A 23,597-nucleotide genomic window follows, 5' to 3' on the forward strand; every position below is an offset into this window, starting at 1 on the left:
CCGCCTCGCCGCGCAACGCCCGGCCCGGCGCGGCCCGGCCCGGCCCGGCCGCCGCGCTGCGCATGCGCCGCCGCCGCCGCGCCATTGGGCGCGCCGCGAGGGGGCGGGGAAGGGGGCGGGGCCGCGGCGGGGGCGGGGCTCGCCCCCAGCGCGGCGGCCCGGGGGGGGGGGCGCACCCCAACTGCCCCCCCCCCGCAGGGATCCTACGGGACCCCCTTGCACCGACCCCCCCCAACGGCCCCCCCACACGAAATCCCCCCCCCAGGAAATCCGTCCTGCAGGGCCCCCCCTCCTGCTGAAAGCACCGCCCCCCCGGGACCCCCTGCACGGCCCCCCCTGCACGGGAATCCCCCCCCCCAGGGAATCCGTCCTGCAGGGCCCCCCCCCTCCTGCAGAAAGCACCGCCCCCCCGGGACCCCCTGCACGGGAATCCCCCCCCCGCAAAGGAATCCGTCCTGCAGGGCCCCCCCTCCTGCAGAGAGCTCCGCCCCCCCGGGACCCCCTACACGGCCCCCCCTGCACGGGAATCCCCCCTCCGGGAATCCCTCCTGTAGGGCCCCTCCCCCTCCTGCCCCCCCTACGGCCCCCCCGGGACCTCCCCTGGGACCCCCTGCACGGCCCCCCCCCCGCACGGGAATCCCCCCCGAAGGAGTCCCTCCTGCAGGGCCCCGCCTCCTGCAGAAAGCCCCGCCCCCTCGGGACCCCCCCCAGGACCCCCGTAGGACGCCCCCCCCCATGACCCTCCTTGCATGGACCCCCCCTCCCCGCACGGATCCGCCCCCCCCAGGACCCCCCCGGGCTTCGGAGCCCATGGGGTTTGTGCCCCCCCACAGCACCCCCCCCCCGGGGTCTGGCGCGGGCAGGGTGACAGCCAGGGTGGCACCACAGGGTGGCCTGGCTGGAATGACGTGGCAGAGAGCACGGGAAGATGGTGGCAGGGCAGGATGGTGCGGGCAGGGTGGCGGCAGCAGGGTGACACGGGCAGGGTGGCACAGCCGGATTGCGCAGGCAGGGTGGCATGGGCAGAGTGACAGGGCAGGGTGGCCTGGCAGGATGGCACGGGCAGAGTGGCACAGGCAGGGTGGTGGCAGCAGTCAGGGCCATAGGGGCCGCTGGGCAAGGGCGCACTGTACCCGTCCCTGCAGCTCCATGCCTGTCCCTGCAGCTCCATTCCCATCCTTTGCAGCTCTATTCCCATTCCCTGCAGCTCCATTCCCGTCCCCTGCAGCTCCATCCCTGTCCCTGCAGCTCCGTGCCCATCCCTGCAGCTCCATGCCCATCTCCTGCAGCTCCATTCCCACCCCTTGCAGCTCCATGCCCATTCCCTGCAGCTCCATTCCCATTCCCTGCAGCTCCATGACCATCTCCTGCAGCTCCATTCCCACCCCTTGCAGCTCCATTCCCGTCCCCTGCAGCTCCATCCCTGTCCCTGCAGCTCCGTGCCCGTTCCAGCAGCTCCATGCCCATTCCCTGCAGCTCCATTCCCGTCCCCTGCAGCACCGTGCCCATCCCTGCAGCTCTGTGCCCGTCCCCTGCAGCTCCATTCCCATTCCCTGCAGCTGCATGCCCATTCCCTGCAGCTCCATTCCCGTCCCCTGCAGCACCCTGCCCGTCCCTGCAGCACCGTGCCCGTCCCTGCAGCACCCTGCCCGTCCCTGCAGCACCGTGCCTGTCCCCTGCAGCTCCATTCCCATTCCTGCAGCTCCATTCCCATCTCCTGTACCTCCATTCCTCTTCCCTGCAGCTCCGTGTCCATCCCTTGCATCCCGTGCCCATCTCCTGCAGCTCCATTCCCGTCTCCTGCAGCTCTGTGCCCGTCCCCTGCAGCTGCATTCCCGTCCCCTGCAGCTGCATTCCCGTCCCCTACAGCTCCATTCCCGTCTCCTGCAGCTCCATTCCCATCCCCTGCAGCTGCATTCCCGTCCCCTGCAGCCCCGTGCCCCGCAGCGCATCCCCGCACTGCCGCCCGCTCCCTGCGGCACCCGCTCGCTTCACCGGGCACCAGCACCGAGGCAGCACCCGAGCGCAGGGTGCCGCACGGGACGGCCGTTCCTGAGGGCCCTCCGGCAGCGCCGGTGAGCGCGGACACGCGGCGGACGGAGCGGAGGGACCGCGGCCCCGCGGCCCGCACCCCGGCGCCGCTCGGGTGCCGCGGCCGCCCCGCACCGGGGCCTTTGTGTCCTCCTGATGCGGAGGAATCCCAGCGATTCGGAGCACGCGGAGGCCCCGGCCCGCGGCGCCGAGGACTGGGGGGGGCGGCGGGACGGGGGGGGGAAGGCGGCCGCTCCGGCAGTGCCCACGGGCCCCTCTGCCCCCCACTGCAGTGCACGCACCCGCCTGCTGCCTCGTGCTGCAGTGCATGCACCCGTCTGCTGCCATGCGCTGCAGTGTGCTCAACCATGCACTGCCCTGTACTGCGGTGTGCTCGCTGACCTGCTGCCATGCGCTGCAGTGTGCTTGTCTGCTGCCCCGTGCTGCAGTGCATGCACCCACCTGCTGCAGTGTGCTCAACCATGCACTGCCCTGTACTGCCGTGTGCTCGCTGACCTGCTGCCATGCGCTGCAGTGTGCTTGTCTGCTGCCCCGTGCTGCAGTGCACTCAACCATGCACTGCCCCGTGCTGCAGTGCGCTCGCCTGCTTGCTGCCCCGTGCTGCAGTGCACTCAACCATGCACTGCCCTGCACTGCACTGTGTTTGCCCACTTACTGCCCCATGCTGCAGTGCACGCACCCACCTGCTGCAGTGTGCTCAACCATGCACTGCCCTGTACTGCGGTGTGCTCGCTGACCTGCTGCCCCATGCTGCAGTGTGCTCGCCTGCTGCCCTGTGCTGCAGTGCACTCAACCATGCACTGCCCGGTGCTGCAGTGCACTTGCCCGCTCACTGCCCCGTGCTGCAGTGCATGCACCCACCTGCTGCCATGTGCTGCAGTGTGCTCCTGTGCTGCCCCGTGCTGCAGTGCGCTCACCTGCCTGCTGCCCAGTGCTGCAGGGTGCTCAACCATGCACTGCCCCGTGCTGCAGTGCACTCAACGCCGTGCCACCACAGCTGTGACCCACCAGGGCCAGGCTCACCTCCCACCCTGGCACCACTGTCCCTAGGAAGTGGGGAGCAGCCTGCGAGCCAGAGTGAAGGGCAACCTGGCCGGGAAGGTGCACTGCTGGGAGCATGCACTGCCAGGAGTGTGCACTGCCGGGAGTGTGCACTGCCAGGAGTGTGCACTGCCAGGAGTATGCAGGGAGTTTGCACCGCCAGGAGTGTGCACTGCCAGGAGTGTGCACTGCCGGGAGTGTGCACTGCCAGGCGTATGCAATGCTAGGAGTGTGCACTGCCGGGAGAGAGCAATGCTGGGAGCAGTGTTGGGAGTGTGCACTGGTGGGAGCACGGGCTGTTGGGAGCACACACTGCTGAGAGCGTGCAACACCAGGAGCGTGCAGCACTGGGAGTGCACACTGCCAGGAGTGGACACTGCCGGGAGTGTGCACTGCCAGGAGTGTGCACTGCTGGGAGAGTGCATTACCGGGAGTGTGCACTGCCGGGAGTGGGCACTGCCAGGAGCGTGCACTGCTGCGAGCGGGACACCGCGGGGATGGGCACAGTCCCATGCAGCTCCCGGCCTCGCAGAGCCTGGTGCAGCAACGGCCCCCATTCAGCGCCCGGGATTCCCCATCCGGTGCCATCCCGGCCCGGGGGGCTTCTCCCAGCCCCATCCCAGCCCCGGTGACGGGTTTCCCCCGTCCGCCCCCGCTGGGGACCGGGCCGAGGCCCCAGGGGAGCGGGGCTGGAGAGACAGGCGGGCGGTCCGGGGCTCCCGGCGCAGGCGGCAACGGGCAGAGGTCCCGGGCCGGGGCTCCGGGGCCGGGAGGGAAGCGGGGCCGGGCCGGGCCGGGCCGGGCTGCCCCGCGGCGCTGGCTCCTCCCGCGGCCGCGCGGCTCCTCCTGCCGGGCCGGGCCGGGCCGCGCCGGGCGCCGCGATATAACCCGGGCCGGGCGGGGAGAGCGCCCGGCCCCGCTCCAGCGCCGAGCCCGGCTCCGGCTCCGAGGTTGGGAACCGCTCCGATCGCAGCAACTGCCCCGGCTCCCGCTCCGATCGCAGCAACTGCCCCGGCTCCCGCTCCGATCCCGGCTCCCGCTCCGATCCCGGCTCCCGCTCCGATCCCGGCTCCGGCTCCGAGGTTGGGAACCGCTCCGATCCCGGCTCCGGCCTCAGCCTCGATCCCGGCTCCAGCCCCGGTCGCGGCGGAGCCGGCTCCGATCCTGATCCCGATCCCGAGGCGCGGCCGGAGCGGAGCCGCCGCAGCAGCGGAGAGCAGCGGCGCCGGGACCCGCGGGAGCCCCGGCTCCGGCCCGCGCACAGGTAGGGCCCGCGGGAGCGCGGGCAGGAACGGGACGGGCACCGACGGGGACCGGGCGCACCGACGGGGACCGCAGGGATGGGGCGCCCCGGAGCGGGGGAGCCGGGGTCGGGAAGGGGCTGTGCGGACCGGGACCCCCGGGAGAGCCGTGCCGAGACCCCCGGGGCCGGGAGCCGCGGGCGGCGCGGGCCGAGCGGGGAGCCCCGAACCGGGCTGCTCGTCGGGGCGGCGGGGACGGCCCGGGGGCGGCGGGGACGGAACGGCCGGGGGGCTGCGGGACGGATCGGGAAAGGGGCGCTCCGGGGCACCGCGGCCCGGGGCAGCCGGGGACAGGGGGAGCCGGAGGGCAGGGGCAGCCGGGGGGCAGGGGCAGCCCGGGGCAGCGGTGCTCCGGGGCCCGGGGCAGGTGGACGGGTCGGCTCCGGTGCAGGGTCTCGAGTGCCCCGTGATGAGCCCTGAGCTCGGAGCCCTGAGCCCTTCTCCTCTCTCGCAGCCCCGGCCCGGCCATGAGAGCGGCGGCGCCGCTTGCGCTGGGTTGCATCAGCTTGGTGCTGTGTCTGCTGGAGCTGCCCGGCTGCCGGCCCCTGCCCGCAGGGCGCTCGCCCAAGCACAGGTGAGGCAGCCGCCTGCCCTGCACCGCGGCACGTCCGCCCCGACGCCCCGGTGAGGGGCTGCCCCGGCACCCAGCATAGGACACGCGGGCACCCCGTGCCCAGGGCGCAGCCCAGCACCCCGGAGGACCAAGGCCTGCGTGGGAGGCAGCCTTGTCCCTGTGCAGGGCAGAGTCTCCGTGTCCTGCCCTGGGTTGGGGACCGGCCCCACGCGTAGCCCTGGCCCAGCGGAGCGGGACTCCACACCTGGCTGCCCTGGCCTCCTTCCCAGGAGCCCTGTGTCCTGCTGCCAGCCTCTCCTGGGCCACATCCATGCACACGTTGGTGTCCATCTGTTTTCCCCTTGCTCCAGCCATCGCCACCCTTCTTGGGTGTCTCCCCGCACGGCGGTCCAGGGGTGCAGTGGTGCACGCTGCCATGCATGCCACGGTGTGCACTGGGTGCTGCAAGTGTCCCCGTGGTGCACGCTGCCACGCGCGCTGCCATGCACACCGTGGTGCGCGCCGGGTGCCTGCGTGTGTCCCCGCGGTGCACGCTGCCGTGCGTGCCACGATGCACATTGCAATGCATGCCACGGTGCATGCCGGGTGCCTGCGTGCTGCGGGGAGGGCGTGTGCGTGTCGGAGGGGCCGCGCGGAGGTGCAGGGATCCCCTCGAGGCGCTGCCTGCCGCCGCAGCCGCCTGCTCCGCCGCTCGCGTGTCTGCGGCGCCGCGGGCGCACAAGGCGACACCGGGGCTGGGGGTGCCGGGCCGGGTCCCGCGTCCAGCCGTGCGCAGGGCCCCGGCCGGGCAGGGGGACCGGGAGCTGGACGGGTGACAAGGCGGGAGCGAGGGGAACTCCGGGGCTGCGGGAAGGCGGCGCGGCGATTCCCGGCCTTCCCGCGCGCTGCTGGCAGGCGGTGCCACCGCGGGGCCGCGGGCCGGAAAGTCCCGCAGCTGCATCCCGCGCCGCCCCGGCCGGGAAGCTCCTGGAGCTTCCGGGCACCAGCTGCCTCCGGTAAACAAGGGTCAGGAAGGGGCCGGGGCAGCCGTGCCCCTGCGGGGGTTTCCTGTCCCCGAGGGGCCGGAGGAATTTGGCCTCCGTCCCCATTCCTGGGGGCTCGCAGCCAAGCACCGTCCGGCCTCGACCCCGCCGGGATGAGCCGTCCTGGCTCCGCTTCCGGTGCCGCTGCACCGGTCCCGGGACCGATCCAGGGGGGTGTGCGGCGGCATGTGCGCACCGGGGACACGGGGACGGTGCCGGGTGCGCGGGGCCTGCGGCTGCGCGGCGATGCCACGTGCACATGGGGGCTGCGGCGAGTGCGGGACGGGTGCGTGCGGGGGCTGCGGTGTGTGCGTGCTGTGCTGCGTGTGCGCACACCGGGACGGGCACGCCACGCGGGCACGTCGTGCGTGTGCGGGGGGATTGCGCGTCGTGTGTGTGCGGGGGGATTGCACGTCGTGCGTGTGCGGGGGGATTGCACGTCGTGCGTGTGCAGGGTATTGCACGTCGTGCGTGTGCGGGGGGATTGCACGTCATGCGTGTGCGGGGGGATTGCGCGTCGTGCGTGTGCAGGGTATTGCACGTCGTGCGTGTGCAGGGTATTGCACGTCGTGCGTGTGCGGGGGGATTGCACGTCATGCGTGTGCGGGGGGATTGCGCGTCGTGCGTGTGCAGGGGGGATTGCATGTCGTGCGTGTGCAGGGTATTGCACGTCGTGCGTGTGCGGGGGGGATTGCACATCATGCGTGTGCGAGGGGGTTGCACGTCGTGTGTGTGTGGGGGGTATTGCACATCATGTGTGTGCAGGGTATTGCATGTCGTGCGTGTGCGGGGTCCCAGCAGCCACGCGCGCGGGGCTGGGGACTCTCCCGTCCCGCGCGGTGGCCGCTCCGTGGGGCCCGGGGCCGGCGGCTCCGCGGGGTGGAAGCGGCTGCTCCGCGCTGCAGCAGCGGCCGCCCCTGCCGGCAGCCTGAGTACGTGTGCGGCTGCAGGTAGCAGCTTCCCGGCTGCCGCCTCCTCCCGCGGCCTCTCCTCCTCCTCCTCCTCCTCCCTCCGCTCCTCCCTCCGTCGGCGCCTCCGGCCGCGCTGACCCTGCCGCTCTCTTGCAGGGAGCCCCCGGACCGCGGAGCCTCCCCGGCCGCGCGGCGCCCGCTGCTCGGTGCCCGGACGGCGCTGCAGCCACCCGGGGCGCCCGGCGGCCCCCAGCACCCGCTGCCCGCCCTGCGCCACGGGCTGCATCGCGCCCTGCAGCACCATCCCCAACGCGCCCTGCGGCAGCATCCACGGCGCGCGCCGCGGCACCGGCCACGTCTCGCCCTGCGGCACCGGCCACGTCTCGCCCTGCGGCACCATCCGCAGCACCGGCCACGGCCCCATCCCAACCCCATCCCGCGGCTCCCGGCGCGGCGCCCCGGGGCCCCGCGGGGCCGGCGGCACCTGGGCGGGCGGCTGCGGCCGGCGCCGCTGCTGCGCGTGGGCTGCGTGCTGGGCACGTGCCAGGTGCAGAACCTCAGCCACCGCCTGTGGCAGCTCGTGGGCCAGTCGGGCCGCCAGGACTCGTCGCCCATGAACCCGCACAGCCCGCACAGCTACGGCTGAGCCCCGCTCCCCGCGGCGCCCTGGGGACACGGGCAGCTCTGCAAAGCCGGGCCCGGGGGCAGCGCCCTGCAGCGGCCCCAGAGCCGGGCACCGCAGCGGCTGCAGCCCCTGCAAGCCGGCGCTGCTGCTGCACGCTGCGGCGCGGACACGGGTGCAGGTCCCTCCACGCTGGGCACGGGGCAGAGCCCGGTGGGACGGGGCGCCCTGTCCCCATGCACCCTGCACCCTCCTGCTCTGCTGGAGGCACCCACATTGTCCGGAGCACCCACGTCCCCCCTGCAAGCACCCACACACCCCGGAGCCCCCTCGCCCCCATCCCTCCACCCCGGAGCATCCTGCGAGCCCCCATTCCCCCCGGGAACCCCGCGGTCCCTCCTGGAGCACCCTCATCCCGGCAGCACTTTGGTGTCTGGAGGCTGCTGCCAGCCCAGCAGGGTGCAGGGGCGGCCCCGCTGCAGAGGGGCCTGCGCTGCATCGCGCTGCACGTGTGCATCCATCCCGGCCGCACCGAGCCCTCCGTCCCGACCCGGAGTTCGACTCTGTGCAGAATAAAGCGTGTGCGGAGCCTTGGCGCCGGCGTCCGCGCTGCTTCCCAAAGCGGAGGAGGAGCAGGACGAGGGGAGCGGGCGCCACAGCAGGCGCTGGCGCAGGGGCTCCGGGCGCTCTGGTTTTTGGGGAGCTCGGGCTGCACCGGCCCTGCCGCACTGGGGCTCCTGGGGCTCCTGGGGGGCTGCATGGGGCAGAGGGCGCTTGGAGCGTGGGGTACATAGGGGGGCATGGGGGCACAGAGCGGGGCATGGGGGCGAGCAGGGGAGCGGGCGCGGGGGCTCTATGGGGGCATTCGGGGTGCAGGGGGGTGCCCATGGGGCCACGTGGGAACGTGTGGCCTGAGCAAGGGGCCGGCTCCCCCTGCGCAGCTGCTGCCCCCATGCACCAGCTGCAGCCCTGCATGGAGCGGCCGGGCCGGCCTGCACGGAGCTGGTGCTGCTGCTGCTGCTGCTGCTGCAGCTCTGCAGCCGGGAGCAGGGCCCTCGCACGGGCGCCCGGCCACGCGTTGGCCACCGGGAGGGTTTCCTGCAGCGCTGCATGGGGCAGGGCTGGAAACGGGCTGGGACGGCTGAGGATGGTTGTAACTGCATCCCTGCTCCCTGCTGCTCCCTGCTGCATCCCGGCTCCCCGCCACATCCCTGCTCTGTGTTCCCCGCTGCATCCCTGTTCTGTGCTCCCTGCTGCAGCCCTGCTCCCTGCTGCATCCCTGTTCCCTGCTGCATCCCAGCTCCCCGCCGCATCCCTGCTCCGTGCTGCATCCCTGTTCCGTGTTCCCCGCTGCATCCCTGCTCTGTGCTCCCTGCTGCATCCCTGCTCCCCACTGCATCCCTGTTCCCTGCTGCATCCCTGCTCCCCGCTGCATCCCTGCTCCATGCTGCTCCATGCTGCGTTCCTGCTGCCTGTTGCATCCTTGCTCCATGCTCTGTGCTCCCCACTGCATCCCTGCTCCGTCTGCATCCCTGCTCCCTGTTGCATTCTTGCTCCATGCTGCTGCACTCTGCATCCCTGCTCCCCGTTGCATCCTTGCTCCATGCTCCTTGCTCCCCGCCACATCCCTGCTCGATGCTGCATCCCTGCTCCGTATCGCTCCATGCTGCATTCCTGCTCCCCATTGCATCCTTGCTCCATGCTCCGTGCTCCCCGCTGCATCCCTGCTCCGTGCTGCATCCCTGCTCCCTGTTGCATCCTTGCTCCATGCTCCGTGCTCCCCGCTGCATCCCTGCTCCGTGCTGCATCCCTGCTCCCCGTTGCGTCCTTGCTCCATGCTCCGTGCTCCCCGCTGCATCCCTGCTCCGTGCTGCATCCCTGCTCCCCGTTGCATCCTTGCTCCATGCTCCGTGCTCCCCGCTGCATCCCTGCTCCATGCTGCATCCCTGCTGCCCGTTGCATCCTTGCTCCATGCTCCGTGCTCCCCACTGCATCCCTGCTGCCTCCCTGTTTCCAGCTCTCCAGCAGCTGCTCTTGCTGAGTTTGACTTCCCTGAAGGAATCGCAGCAGCTGGAGCCCGTCCGCCCCAGGATGGGACGGGTGGCCCCCACCCGGTGGTGGCTGCAGAGGTGGCACCAGGGTCCCCGTGCTGCTCTGTCCCCCCCGCCGCCGCTGTGTCCCCCCCGCCGCCGCGTCCCCCATGCCCCGCAGGGGATGGGACCTGTGGCCGCCGCGTCCCGTCCCTGCCGGTGGCCCCGTTTCGGGGCGCGCGGGGCCGCCGGGCTCAAACATTAACGCGGCGCTCACGGCTCAGCGGCTGCCCCGGCCCTTGCGCAACCCGCGCCCATAAAGCGGCGCCCGCAGCGCCCGCCGGCGCCGCCGCCATGAGGAGCCTCCGCACGGTGAGTAGGGGCTGGCGGCACCGGGGGCCGGCCCTGCCCCATGGCGGGATCCCCCTGCCCCATGGCGGGACCCCCCCGCCCCACGGCGGGACCCTGCGCCCGCTCCTGAGCACCCCATGGGGCTCGGCCTCCCTGAGCGCCCTGGCGCTTCCTCTTGCACTGGGGACCGGTGTGCGCCAGTCCTGTGCCATGGGGCAGAGCCCTGGGCATTGCCCCTACCCCGTGCCATGGGGCAGAGCCCCAAGCATCGCCCGCGCCATGGGGCAGAACCCTGGGCATTGTGCCTGCCCTGTGCAATGGGGCAGAGCCCCAAGCATCGCCCGCGCCATGGGGCAGAGCCCTGGGCATTGCCCCTATCCTGTGCCATGAGGCAGAGCCCCAAGCATTGCCCCTACCCCATGCAATGGGGCACAGCCCCAAGCATCACCCGCACCATGGGGCAGAACCCTGGGCATTGCACCTGCCCCGTGCCATGGGGCAGAGCCCCAAGCAGCATCCTGCGCTGTGGGGCAGAGCCCCGGGGGTGTCCCCTGCCCCACGCCATGGGTCTGTCTCCACGTGGAGCTGCAGGGGATGGGCCCCCCCCTTGCCCGGCTGCGTGGGGCCCAGCTTGGCTCTGCCGTGGGGCTGCATCGCCCTGGGGCCCCGAATCCACCCACGCAGCCCCCACAAGTGGGACCGGCCCCATGGGGACTCCTGCATCCATAGGGGAGCGGGCGCACAGTGGCCACCAGCCCCACGGGGGCCGCGTGCCCAGCGCCGCTGCGAGCAGGGCCAGGGATCACCCCCCAGGGAGCCAGCGCGGCACAAACCCGGCACGTGCAGGGCGGCCGCGGGCCTGGAGTTTGGTCCTTGTCCCCGGCCCCGTGGCCACAGGCCGTGCCCATGTCCGTGGGGCCGTGACTGTGCCCATGGATCTGTGCCCATGTCCATGGGGCTAAGTCTGTATCCATGGGGACATGCCTGTGTCCATGGATCCGTGCCCATGTCCATGGGGCTAAGTCTGTATCCATGGGGCCATGCCTGTGCCCATGGATCTGTGCCCATGTCCATGGGGCTAAGTCTGTATCCACGGGGCCATGCCTGTGTCCATGGACCCGTGCCCATGTCTGTGAGGCCATGTCTGTGTCCATGGATCCATGCACAAGTCCATGGAGCCATATCTGTGCCCATGGATCCATGCCCGTGTCCATGGATCCGTGCCCATGCCCATGGGGCTAAGTCTGTATCCATGGGGCCATGTCTGTGTCCATGTGGCTGTGCCCGTGTCCATGGATCCATGCCTGTGTCCATGGATCCGTGCTCACATCCATGGGGCCGTGCCCGTGTCCACGGGGCCATATCTGTGTCCATCGGTCTGTGCCCGCGCCCGTGCTTGCGCCAGCACGACCTGGGCTGCTCCGGTGCCACACGGGGCAGGTGGCCCTGGTGCACTCCACTTTGCTGCAGATTAACCCAGAGTTAACCAGAATCCCTGGCACTGCGGCGGGCGGGAGAGCGGCTGGCTGCGGCGTCGGGCTCTGCCAGCGCCGGCACCGTCCCCTGCGCCCTCTGCGCTCGGGTGCCGCCGTGCGCGGGTGCCGCCGTGCGCGGGCTCTGCTGCTCCCGCTGCGGCGCCTCCCGCCCGGCACCGCCGTCCCCAGCCCCGCTCAGCCCTCGCCCCTTCCCAGGACACCGGCCCCACCGGGGAGCAGCAGCCGGAGCCGGGGGCCGCGGCCGGCAAGGCCAGGTCCGAGTTCCGCAATTACACAGTGAGTCCCGATGCCCCCCGCGCTGGGGCTGGCGGCCGTGGGGCTCCGGCCAACACGGCCACCAGCCCCGGGCTACCTGGGATGGATGCACTTGGGGTCAGGATGCACTTGAGGTCTGGGTGCAATTGAGGTCTGGGTGTGCTTGTGGTCTGGATGCACTTGGGGTCTGGATGCACTTGAGGTCTGGATGCACTTGAGGTCTGGGTGCATGCGGGGTCTGGATGTGCTTGGACTTTGGATGCACATGGGGTCTGGATGCACTTGGGGCCTGGGTGCATGTGGGGTCTGCATGCGCGTGGGGTCTCCATGCTTGGGTGAGCCTGGGGTCCTGGTCCATGGGGCCGCATCGCTCGGGGGCCGCTGCAGGGCCCGGGCGCCGGGGCTCTCGCCGTGGGGCCGCCCGCGCTGGGGGCTGTGCGGGGGGCCGGGCCGTGCAGCGCCGCAGGCCCCGGTCCCAGCGAGCGGCGCCGCAGCAGGGGCAGCTGCTGGAGCGGGTCTACAGCACCTACCTGCAGATGCACACGCACCAGACCGTGGACTTCGTGCGGCAGAAGGTAGCGGCGGCGCCGGGGCGCGCGGGGCCCGCGGGCCGCACTCGCCCACCGCCCGCCCCCGCCGCAGCACGCGCAGTACGGGCCCTGCGCGCTGCGCAGGATGAGCGTCATGGAGGCGCTGGAGCTGCTGGACGGGCTGGTGGACGAGTCGGACCCCGACGTGGACTTCCCCAACTCCTTCCACGCGTACCAGACGGCCGAGGGCATCCGCCGCGCGCACCCCGACAAAGGTGGGACCCCGCGGGGCCGGCGGGCTGTGGGGCCGCGGGGCGGCCGTGGCCACGTGCCGCCCGTCCCCAGACTGGTTCCAGCTCGCGGGGCTGCTGCACGACCTGGGCAAGGTGCTGGCGCTGTTCGGGGAGCCGCAATGGGCCGTCGTGGGCGACACCTTCCCCGTGGGCTGCAAGGTGCAGCCCTCCGTGGTGTTCGCGGACTCCACGTTCCACGGCAACCCCGACCGCGGGCACCCGCTCTACAGGTGAGGGGGGCGCCGGGGCCGGGCCGGGGTGCCGGGCGCCCCCGCGCTCACCCGGCCGCCCCGCAGCACCGAGTGCGGCATGTACCAGCCCGGCTGCGGCCTGGACAAGGTGCTCATGTCCTGGGGACACGACGGTGAGGACGGCGGGGCCGGTGCGGCCCGCGGGGCTGCCGGGGCACCGCGCTCACCCCGCGCTCCCCCATGTACAGAGTACATGTACAAGGTGCTCAAGTTCAACAAGGTGCCGCTGCCCGAGGAGGTGAGGGGGCCGCGGCGGCGCCGGGGGCTCCGGCACGGAGGCGGCTGCGGGGAGCCCCGGCCGCGCTGGCCGACCCCGCGCTCCCGGCTCCGTGCTCCCGGCTCCCCGTTCCCGGCTCCCGCTCCCGGCTCCCCGTTCCCGGCTCCCCCTTGCCCGGCCCCGCGCTCCCCGTTCCCGGCTCCCCGATCCCGCCTTCCGGCCCCGCGCTCCCGGCTCCGCGTTCCCCGCTCCCGCTCCGCGTTCCCGCCTCCCGCTCCTGGCCCCGTGCTCCCGGCTCCGCGCTGCCCGGCTCCCGCTCACGCCTCCTGCTCCGCGCTGCCCGGCTCCCGCTCCGCAGGCTTTCTACATGATCCGCTTCCACTCCTTCTACCCCTGGCACACGCACGGCGACTACCTGCACCTGTGCAGCGACACCGACCGCCGCATGCTGCCCTGGGTGCAGGAGCTCAAGTGCGTGCGGGGCCGGGGACAGCGCGGGGCCGGGGGGCAGCGCGGGGCTGGGGGGCGGGCAGGGGGGCAGGACCGGGCTCGGGGGGCAGTACCGGGCGCGGGGGGTCCCGCGCTGACGCCCCGGCCGCCCCGCAGCAAGTTCGACCTCTACACGAAGCAGCAGGAGCTGCCCGACGTGCGGGAGCTGCGCGGCTACTACCGGGCGCTCATCGACAAGTACTGCCCGGGGCAGCTGTGCTGGTGAGCGCGGCCCGGCCCCGGAGCCGCCCGTGTCCCCGTCCCCATCCGGACACCGCCCCTGTCCCCAGCACCGCCCCTGTCCCCAGCACCGCCCCTGTCCCTGTCCCCAGCACCTCCCGCGCCCGCAGCCCGGTCTCTCCACGGAGCCGCTGCGGGAGCCAAATAAACTGCTTGTCACACGCACCCCGACTGCACTGCGGGGCTGGGGGGCTGCGGGATCAGGGGGCTGCAGGGTGGGGGGCTGCAGGGCCCCCCGCAGCACCAAGGGCTCCCGGTCCCGCTCTGCTGCCTCTGGGCATGGGGAGCAGCGGAGGCGCCCGGGGCTGCGGAGGCGGCGCGGGGCGGGCGCAGCCCTGGGGACAGGCTGGCGCGGGAATGTCCAAGGTTTATTTATTAGAAAATTATAGGAAACCTCTGGGGTGCGGGCGGTGCCCCGGCACGGGGAGCCCCGGGGGGCAGAGCCGGCGACACCGCAGGGCCCCGGCCAGGGAAGGCAGCCGAGCGCGGGGGCTGGCAGGGGGCAGGAGCCCTGGAGCCGCCGGCCCCAAACGTGTCCCCTGCGCTGGGGCGCAGAGCAGGACGTGCCGGGCGCAGGGCAGCGGCTGCAGCTGGTCGCCCCAAACACATCCCCTGCACCGCGGCGCGCAAGCAGGACGTGCCGGGCTGCGGTGAGCAGGACGTGCCGGGCGCAGGGCAGCGGCTGCAGCCGGCCGCGCTCCCGCAGGGCCGGGCGCCGTGCGCAGGAAGGCACTGGGGGAGCAGCCGCCGGCACCGCAGGGACCGCAGCGCCGCGGAGCCGCAGTCCGTGCGTGGGAGACGGGCCCGGCGCCCCCGGCCTCTACTTCTTCCTCTTGCCGCGGAGGCCGTCGGGGTGGCTCTCGGCCGCGCCGCGCGCGCGGCCCTCGCCCTTCTCCTCGGCCTCCTTGGCCTCCTTCTTGCGGAGCTGCCCGTTCTTCTCGGCGCCGCCGCGGTCGGCCGGCTCGCCGCGCCGGGGCCCTTTGTGGCGGCCGGCGGCGGTGGCACCGCGGGGCCGGCGGCGCAGGGCGCGCAGGACGCCCACGGTGGCCGCCACCACGTAGAGCGCCCAGAGCACGGCGGGCCCCGAGAAGGGCCGGCTCTGCTCGCGCAGGCGCTGCAGCAGCCAGGGCAGGAGGGCGGCCGCGGGCCGCAGCGGCGGCGGCGCCTTGTCCTGCGGGGCAGCACGGCGTGAGCGGCCCCGCGGCGCTGCCGGCCGCCCCGGCGCGCGGGCTCCGCTCCTACCTTCAAGCCGTGCTGCGCCAGCAGGCTCTCCAGCGCCGGGTCGCCCAGGGACACGGCCGGGAAGAACTCGTGCACGTGCTGCCGCCGCCACCACGGCGCGGGGCCCTCCCTGCGCCACGGGCGGCCTCAGCGCGCGGCCCCGCGCGGCCGGCCCCGCGCACCGCGGGGTGGACGGCTCCCCGTGCCGCTCACCTGGCCTCGGTGCTCGTGGTGAACCAGTACTTGTAGAGCTGCGCGCGGATGTAGGTGGGCGGCCGCGCGCTGAACGGGTAGCGGGACTCGTCAGCCTGCACCAGGCGGATCACTGCCGGGACACGGCACCGTCGCACCGGGATCCAGCGACCGCATCCCCGCTGCTGCCGGGACGCGGCCCCTCCATCCCAGAGGAGGCTCCCGGGGAGCCCCCGGAGCCGGCCCAGTGCAAGGGGCAAGGACAGCCCAGTGCCCGGTGGCCCCAGGCTCGGCCCGGCCCTGCTCGGCCTCGTCACCCCTCTGCACCCAACTCCAGCAGGTGAGGGAGGGGATCCTGCCGCTCTGCTCAGCCCTGCTGAGGCCACATCTGGAGAACCGTGTCCAGTTCTGGGCCCCACAGGACAAGAGGGATGTGGAGCTGCTGGAGAGAGGCCAGCGCAGGGCTACGAGGATGATCAGGGGCCTGGAACATCTGCCCTATGAGGAGAGGCTGAGGGAGCTGGGCCTGTTCAGCTGGAGAAGAGAAGGCTGAGAGGGGACCTGAGCAGTGTCTAGAAGTACCTCAAGGGAGGCAGTGAGGAGGATGGGGCGGCCTCTTTGCACTGGTGGCCACTGACACAACTAGAGGAAACGGCCACAAACTGAAACACCAAAAGTTCCACAGGAACTTAAGGAAAAATTCCTTCCCAGTGAGGGTGCCAGAGCCCTGGAACAGGCTGCCCAGAGAGGTTGTGGAGTCTCCTTCTCTGGAGATCTCCAAACCCGCTTGGACGCAGCCCGGTGCCACGTGCTCTAGGTGACCCTGCGTGTGCAGGGCTTGGACTGGGTGATCCCTAGAGGTCCCTTCCAACCCTAAGCATTCTATGATTCTATGATTCCTCGGGGTGGCCCTGTCCCGCCGCAGCGCTCGGTGCCGCCGGGCGCTCCCGCGCTGGCACCCGTGTCCCCGTCCCCGCTCACCGTCCCTCTTGCCCTGCAGCAGGCGGTGCACGAAGCTGGCGAACCAGGGGCTGCTGGTGTGGGGCGCCAGCGCCGCGAACCACATCTGCCAGTCGAGCCGCGGCTGGTGCGGCGCCACCACGGCGGGAGCCGCGCTCACGTTGCCCGGCTTGTACATGAACTCGATCTCCTGCGGGAGCAGCGCGGCCGGTGGCACCGCCAGCAGCGCCGGGCACCGCCGCGGGCACCGCGGATCCGCGCGGGATCTCCTCCCCTTTTCCAGGGCCGGTTCCGGCAGCTCCAGAGGGCTCCGGCTCCTCCCAGGGAAAGGGCCACCCCATGGGGACGGCCACGCGCCCCAGTGGGGACCTGAACATCTAATGAGCGGGAGTTGGGGAGGGCAAGGAGTGATTTGGAGGGCTGCAAAACCCATCCGGACGCCACGTGCTCTGGGTGTCCCTGCTTGGCCTGGATGATCCCTAGGGATCCCTTCCAGCACTGTGGGACGCTGGGGACGGGCCGCGGCGATGCCCCGCTGCCGTGCGCTCACCGTCCACGTGTGCTTGTCGTAGCTGCCCTCCAGCACCACCTCGGGCCGCCCCCCGACGCCCGTCATCCTGCGGAACAGCCCGTAGGAGTTGACGAGCTGGAAGCGCTCCACCGCGCTGAACATGTGGTGGATGCCCGGCCACAGCTTCCCGTTGGACTCGTAGTCTATGTAGGTGAAGGGCACCTGGGGGCAGCGGAGGGGGGCTCTGTCACCGGGGACGCGGTGTGGGGACAGCCGGGCTGTGCCACGTGTCCGGCTGCGGCTCGGAGCGGCTGGCACGGGCCGTGTCCCCGCGCAAGGGACCGGGCACAGCGGGGACGGCTGCAGTGCCACCCGCAGCCGGCATGGTGGCGCACGGCGTCTGCCATTGCCACCGCGTCCCCGCTGCCCCGCGCCGCGTCCCCGCCGCTCACCAGGCTCACGGCGAACATGCCCACGGCGGCGGTGGCGAAGACGGCCCATTGCAGCGTGGCCCAGAGCTTCCAGAAGCAGCCGCGGACGCAGAGACACCTGCGAGCGCGGAGGCGGCGGGTCGGGACGGGTCGGGACGCGGCGGGTCGGGACGCGGCGGCCGCGCGGCGCCCGGCTCACCTGTACGCGGCAGCCAGGATCTCCCAGGACAGCGAGAGGAAGCCCAGCCCCACCAGTGGCAGCGTCACCGTCCGCAGCCACGTGCTGAACTCGTGGTACGTGAAGGCTGCGGAGGGACCGCGGGGTCAGCGCGCGGCAGGACCCCGGCGCCCGTGGACGCAGGAGCCCGCGAGCGCGGCCGGCCCACGCGGCACCTACCCACTTTGGAGTCCAGCTGCCGCTTGTCCCAGTTGAGCTCGAGGCCGAAGCACTGGGCGCTCCAGTAGAGCAGCAGGCCGTGCGCCGCCAGCTCCAGCAGCGCGCAGAGGAAGGAGCGCGCGCCGGGCGGCCAGGCTGCGGGCGGCGGGGGGCACTGAGCACCGGGACCCCGCGGGACCCTCCGCGGCCACAAACCCCGGGAGAGCCCGGGGAGGCAGGTCAAGGTGGCCACAACCGCCCCCGCTTTGGGGCTGGCACGGCTCGGGACCCGTCCCCCGCGGCACGGCCAGCACTCACCGCCGCCGGGTCTCCGCTTGGCGCGGCCCAGCCAGCGCCCCACGTGCTCCTCGTCCAGCAGGGAGGTGGCCAGCACGATGGTGAGCGCGTTGAAGAAGTTGTAGTTGCCCGTGAGGATGATGAGCACCTGCAGCAGCACCTGGAGGAGCGAGCACGGGCTGGGGCAGAGCCACCCCCTTCCTCCGGGCACCCCGTCCCTGCGGCAGGGACCGGGAGCCTCCGGAGCGCCCGGCGCTGCCCGCGCACCTGGGCGTAGAAGGCGAAGAGGCGGAGGCGGCGCACGGGCGCGAAGAAGAGCAGCGGGACGGCGATCTCGATGACGTAGGTGGCCACCACGCTGAACTTGTGCAGCCACACGGGCAGCTGGTGGGCGAACCAGGCGAGCGGCGTGGGGATGCACTGCGTCTCGTAGTGGTACGTGAGGGCTGCGGGGCACAGGCTGCGCTCAGGGCGCCCGGGGCCGCCAGCCGCGCGGGGCTCGGGGCAGAGCCGCCGTGCGGGGAGATGGTGTCCGGAGACGGTGTCCGGAGCCGCAGCCCGCATGGGGAGCCGGTGTCCGGAGCCACTGGCCGGAGCCGGTGCCCGTGTGGGGAGCCGGTGTCCGGAGCTGGTGCCCGGAGCCAGGAGCTGGTGCCTGGAGCTGGTGCCCGCGTGGGGAGCCGGTGTCCGGAGCCAGTGCCCGGAGCCGGTGCCCAGAACCGGTGCCCGGAGCTGCAGCCCACACAGGGAGCCGGTGCCCAGAGCCGGTGCCTGGAACCGGTGCCCAGAGCTGGTGTCTGGAGCTGCAGCCCACGTGGGGAGCCAGTGCCCGGAGCCGGTGTCTGGAGCCGGTGCCCAGAGCCGGTGCCCAGAGCCAGTGCCCGTGTGGGGAGCCCATGCCCGGAGCCGCAGCCCGTGTGGGGAGCCGGTGCCCAGAGCCGGTGTCTGGAGCCGGTGCCTGGAGCTGGGAGCCGGTGCCCGGAGCTGGTGCCCACATGGGGAGCCAGTGCCCGGAGCCGCAGCCCACATGGGGAGCCAGTGCCCGGAGCCGGTGCCCAGAGCTGGTGCCCGTGTGGGGAGCTGGTGCCCGGAGCCACTGGCCGGAGCCGCAGCCCGCGTGGGAAGCTGGTGCCCGGAGCTGGTGCCCGGTGCCCGGAGCCGGTGTCCGGAGCCGTAGCTCATGTGGGGAGCCGGTTCCCGGAGGCGAACCCACCTGTGAGCCCCCACCACGTGGGGCAGCGGCTGGTGAGCTTGACCACGCCGGAGGCGAACATGAGGCGGAAGAGCAGCCAGCGCACGAGCCAGAAGGTGACGGCGTCGTGGGGGCGCCAGGCCGCGCCGCGCCGCGGCAGCGCGCGCAGCGGGGCCGCCAGCGCGGCCAGGAAGCCGGCCTCCAGCAGCAGGCTGTCCCTGCGGGCGCCACGGCGTCTGCGCGGGGACACGGCCGGGGACAACGGGGCGGCCGGCCCGACCCTCCCCGCGGGCAGCGCCGGGACCCCCGGGACACGGCCCCACCGCCCACCCGCGGGGCTGGCGCAAACCGCGGGGACCGGGACCGGGCTGCGGCGTCCCCACCGCGCGCTGTCCCCACCATGCACTGTCCCCACAGTGCACCGTCCCCACATGGACTGGGGCACACGCTGTCCCCACTGCACATTGTCCCCACTGCGCACCGTCCCCACGTGGACAGGGGCGCGTGTTGTCCCCACCATGTGCTGTCCCCACTGTGCACCGTGCCCATGTGCATCGGGGTGTGCGCTGTCCCCACATGGACCAGGGCACACACTGTCCCCACCACGTGCTGTCCCCATGCAGCACCATCCCCATGTGCATCGGGGCGCATGCTGTCCCCTCTGTGCGCTGTCCCCACTGCACACTGTCCCCACATGGACCAGGGCACACGCTGTCCCCACCACGTGCTGTCCCCATGGAGCACCATCCCCACATGGATCGGGGCACATGCTGTCCCCATTGCGTGCCATCCCCATGGAACACTGTCCCTACATGGACCAGGGTGCACGCTGTGCCCACCGCGCATTGTCCCCACTGTGTGCCATCCCCACATGGATCGGGGCGCATGCTGTCCCCTCTGTGCGCTGTCCCCACTGCACACTGTCCCCACATGGACAAGGGTGCGTGCTGTCCCCACCATGTGTTGTCCCCACTGCGCACTGTCCCCACATGGACCGGGGTGCACGCTGTCCCCCCACGCTGTCCCCCCCTCGCGCTGTCCCCGCGCTCACTCACCACTGGAAGTACAGGAAGACCTGTCCCACCTGCGGAGGGGGCGGCAGGGGTGAGCGGCCGCGGTGCCCGCGGGGTGCCCGACGCCGCGTGACACCCGCGCGGTGCCCGACGCCGCGTGACACCCACGCGGTGCCCGACGCCGCGCGACGCCCGCGTGCACGGGCAGCCCGAGGGGCCGCGGCAGCCGGGACGCTCCCCGGCGCCTTCCCGGCAGCGCCGAGCCGGGAGCTGGGTCCACGGGACACAGCCGGGAACAGCGGGACGCTCCCGGCCGGGACGCGCCAGCCCGCGGGCACCGCAGGGCGCAGGGCAGGCCGGGCCGCAGCTCCGCACGGGACGCGGCAGCCCCGGGGCTCCCCGTCCCGCCCCGGCGCTCCGATGGAAGGAGCTTGGCAGCCAACGGGCCCGTCCTCCGCACATCCCCTTACAAGGGCAGCGCGGGAGGGAGCACGGCCGTCCCGGCGCTCCATGGGCGCCAATGCAGGCGCAGCCCGTGGGGCCGCCGCGTCCCGCCCGGGGACGGCCCTGTCCCCGCACGGCCCAAGGTGGGGACAGGGGCTCCGGAGCCGCAGCCCCCGCGTCCCGTTCCCGGCAGGAGCCGCGGACGGTGCCGGCCGCCCCGCGGAGCAGCCGTGCGGCCCGCCGGGGGTTAACGCCCCGCGGCCGCTTCCAGCCGCTTCTCCTTTCCCCCGGTTTCGGGAGGAAGAGAAACCCCCTCCGGCAGCTGCGCGGCCGCTTCCCGCCCGGCACCGGGGCCTCCCGCCGGGTCCCGCTGCAGGATCCGGCGGCGTCCCCGAGCGCGCGGCGCCGCGGTGCCGCCGTACCTGGTACACGGAGAGGTAGAGCGCCCAGAGCAGGGCGAACACGAGGCAGTCGCGCAGCGGCTCCCAGAGCAGCGCGCCGAGCGCGGCGAGCGCGCCGGCCGCGCACAGCAGCTCCATGGCCTGCTCCGTGTCGAGGCCCAGGCGCGGGCCCAGCCACAGCAGCGTGGGGAGGTCGCGCAGCTGCTCCCGCAGCCCCTTCCCGGTGACGCGCAGCACCTTGCGGGCCGGCAGGATCCCGTCGCGCCCGTAGAGCCCTGCGGGGCCGCGGGGCATCGTCACCATGGGGCACCGTCACCGCGGGGTGTCCTGGGCTGCCAGGTGGCCCTGCAGACCCTGCGGACCCCAGCGCCCCGCGGCAGCAGCTCCCGTGTCCCCAGGACGGTGCCCGGTCACCGAGCGGGGCCGGCTGCACCGCGCGGGTCCCGTGTCCCCAGGACGGTGCCCGGTCATGGAGCGGGGCTGGCTGCACCGCACGGGTCCCGTGTCCCCAGGACGGTGCCGGGTTGTGGAGCGGGGCCGGCTGCACCGCGCGGGTCCCGTGTCCCCAGGACGGTGCCCGGTCACCGAGCGGAGCCGGCTGCACCGCGCGGGGTCCCGTGTCCCCAGGACGGTGCCCGGTCACCGAGCGGGGCCGGCTGCACCGCACGGGTCCCGTGTCCCCAGGACGGTGCCCGGTCACACAGCGGGGCCGGCTGCGCCGCACGGGTCCCGTGTCCCCAGGACGGTGCCCGGTCACCGAGCGGGGCCGGCTGCGCCGCACGGGTCCCGTGTCCCCAGGATGGTGCCCGGTCACGGAGCGGGGCCGGCTGCACCGCACAGGTCCCCTGTCCCCAGGACGGTGCCCGGGTGCCCGTTGCGGACGTGCCGGAGCAGCTGCCACCCCGGCGCGGGTCGCGGGCAGCGGGACGGGCTCCGCGGAGCGCCCGGGAACCGGGAGAGCTGCCAGCAGGGAGGGAAGCGGCGCCCGCGGCGGGGAGCGGGACAGGCCGCGCGCAGCCCCGTCCTGCGGCCGCTGCCCGGGGACGGCCAGGCCGCCTGCTCCGGAGGAGCCGCCGCGCCGCTCCGAACGGGAGGCTCCCGCTTCCCACCCGGAGCAGCTCCTGCTTCCCGCATCCCGCCCGCAGCAGCTCCTGCATCCCGCATCCCTTCTGGAGCGGTTCCTGCATCCCGCATCCCTTCTGGAGCGGTTCCCGCATCCCGCATCCCTTCTGGAGCGGCTCCCGCTTCCCGCCTGGAGCGGCTCCTGCATCCCGCATCCCGCCTGGAGCGGCTCCTGCATCCCGCATCCCTTCTGGAGCGGTTCCCGCATCCCGCATCCCTTCTGGAGCGGCTCCCGCTTCCCGCCTGGAGCAGCTCCTGCATCCCGCATCCCGCCTGGAGCGGCTCCTGCATCCCGCATCCCTTCTGGAGCGGCTCCCGCATCCCGCATCCCTTCTGGAGCGGCTCCCACTTCCCGCATCCCGCCTGGAGCGGCTCCCGCTTCCCGCATCCCGCCTGGAGCGGCTCCCACTTCCCGCATCCCGCCTGGAGCGGCTCCTGCATCCCGCATCCCGCCCGGAGCGGTTCCCGCTTCCCGCATCCCGCCTGGAGCGGTTCCTGCATCCCGCATCCCTTCTGGAGCGGCTCCCGCTTCCCGCATCCCGCCCGGAGCGGTGCCCCGGCAGCGGGTCCTGGCGGGCAGCAGGGAACGGCCTCGAGGGAAGCCCCGGCCGGGGACGGGCAGAGGGGAGCCCTGGGCAGGGCTGGGGCCAAGGTGGCCCTGGGCATCCCCTTGTGTGGACGTGGGTGGGCACGGGGGACCCGTCACCTCGCGGGGATGGGGGGACCCGTCACCTCCTGGGCATGGGGGACCCGTCACCTCACGTGGATGGGCATGGGGGACCCATCACCTCCTGGACACGGGGGACCTGTCACCTCGTGGGCACAGGGGGACCCGTCACCTGCTGGGCACGGGGGGACCCGTCACCTCACATAGACGGGCACACGGGACCCATCACCTCGCGTGGACGGGCACACGGGACCCGCCACCTCCTGGGCACACGGGACCCGTCACCTCGTCCCCGCTGGAGGCTCCGTCCCAGCTCGTCCCTCCCGCCGCCCCGCGCGCCCCAACCCGCCCGCCCGACGGCTCCGTCCCGGGCCCGGCCCTCCCGCCGTACCGGGGATCTGCACGTAGAGCGAGGCGAAGGCGGCCACGTAGACGGCGGCCATCCCGGCCAGGAAGAGCTGGCGGGGCCGGCGCGGCGGCTCGGCCATGGCGGCGGCGGCGGCACCGACACGTCGAGCCCGCCCGCCCCGCCGCGTCGCGTGACGTCACGGCCACGTCACGGCCGCGTCAGCGCGCGCGCCGCCCCGGGCCCGCGCGCGGGAAGCGCGAAATGGCGGCGCGGAGCGGGGCGGCCCCCGGCACCGGAACCGGCACCGGGACCGCGCGGGGCTGAGCGGAGCCCGCGGAGAGCGGCGGGACCGGAGCCCGGGGAGACCCCCGGGGTGAGGGGGGACAGTCCGGAACCGAGGAACCCTCCGGGGTGAAGGGGGGACCGACCGGAACCGAGGAGCCCCTGGGGCGAGGGGGGACAATCCGGAACCGAGGAACCCCCTCGGGATGAGGGTGGTACCGTCCAGAACCGGGGAACCCCCCGGGGTGAAGGGGGGACCGACCGGAACCGGGGAACCCCCTTGGGGCAAGGCTGGTACCATCCAGAACCGGGGAACCCCCTTGGGGCGAGGGTGGTACCGTCCAGAACCGGGGCACCCCTCAGGGCGAGGGAGGCCCTGCCTGGACCCCCCCAAGGAGGGCCCGTGCCCTCGGTTCCCGCGTGTCCCAGAGCGGCCTCTCCTATCTGTTCCTTGGCTAATTTGT

General features: G+C 73.3%; 3 protein-coding genes across 3 annotated transcripts; 2 read left to right on the forward strand and 1 right to left on the reverse strand.

Annotated features, from left to right (window-relative positions):
• Positions 1-4,333: 4,333 nt before the first annotated feature.
• On the forward strand, positions 4,334-7,547 carry ADM2 (adrenomedullin 2). Its single transcript, XM_088535225.1, has 4 exons — positions 4,334-4,357; positions 4,849-4,968; positions 7,058-7,190; positions 7,377-7,547. Exons 2-4 carry the CDS (start codon positions 4,862-4,864, stop codon positions 7,545-7,547), a joined length of 411 nt encoding a protein of 136 aa, XP_088391351.1. The 5' UTR covers positions 4,334-4,357; positions 4,849-4,861.
• A 2,360-nt stretch (positions 7,548-9,907) lies between these two features.
• On the forward strand, positions 9,908-13,679 carry MIOX (myo-inositol oxygenase). Its single transcript, XM_088535226.1, has 9 exons — positions 9,908-9,925; positions 11,596-11,676; positions 12,135-12,230; positions 12,298-12,460; positions 12,531-12,708; positions 12,775-12,842; positions 12,918-12,967; positions 13,305-13,417; positions 13,553-13,679. The coding sequence occupies exons 1-9, from the start codon at positions 9,908-9,910 to the stop codon at positions 13,659-13,661; spliced, it is 876 nt and encodes a 291-aa protein (XP_088391352.1). The 3' UTR covers positions 13,662-13,679.
• An 816-nt stretch (positions 13,680-14,495) lies between these two features.
• LMF2 (lipase maturation factor 2) lies at positions 14,496-22,999 on the reverse strand. The gene is made up of 14 exons (XM_088535218.1): positions 22,894-22,999; positions 20,735-20,988; positions 19,911-19,939; positions 18,877-19,073; positions 17,931-18,109; positions 17,685-17,823; positions 17,388-17,522; positions 17,190-17,295; positions 17,012-17,108; positions 16,599-16,781; positions 16,070-16,238; positions 15,110-15,221; positions 14,918-15,026; positions 14,496-14,846 (listed from the first exon to the last, which is right to left on the reverse strand). Exons 1-14 carry the CDS (start codon positions 22,988-22,990, stop codon positions 14,496-14,498), a joined length of 2,157 nt encoding a protein of 718 aa, XP_088391344.1. The 5' UTR covers positions 22,991-22,999.
• Positions 23,000-23,597: the final 598 nt, after the last annotated feature.

The sequence above is a fragment of the Tinamus guttatus genome, unplaced genomic scaffold (genome assembly GCF_059628265.1).
Source record: "Tinamus guttatus ecotype Peru unplaced genomic scaffold, ASM5962826v1 Tinamus_guttatus_pri_ptg000619l, whole genome shotgun sequence".
Lineage (NCBI taxonomy): Eukaryota > Metazoa > Chordata > Aves > Tinamiformes > Tinamidae > Tinamus > Tinamus guttatus.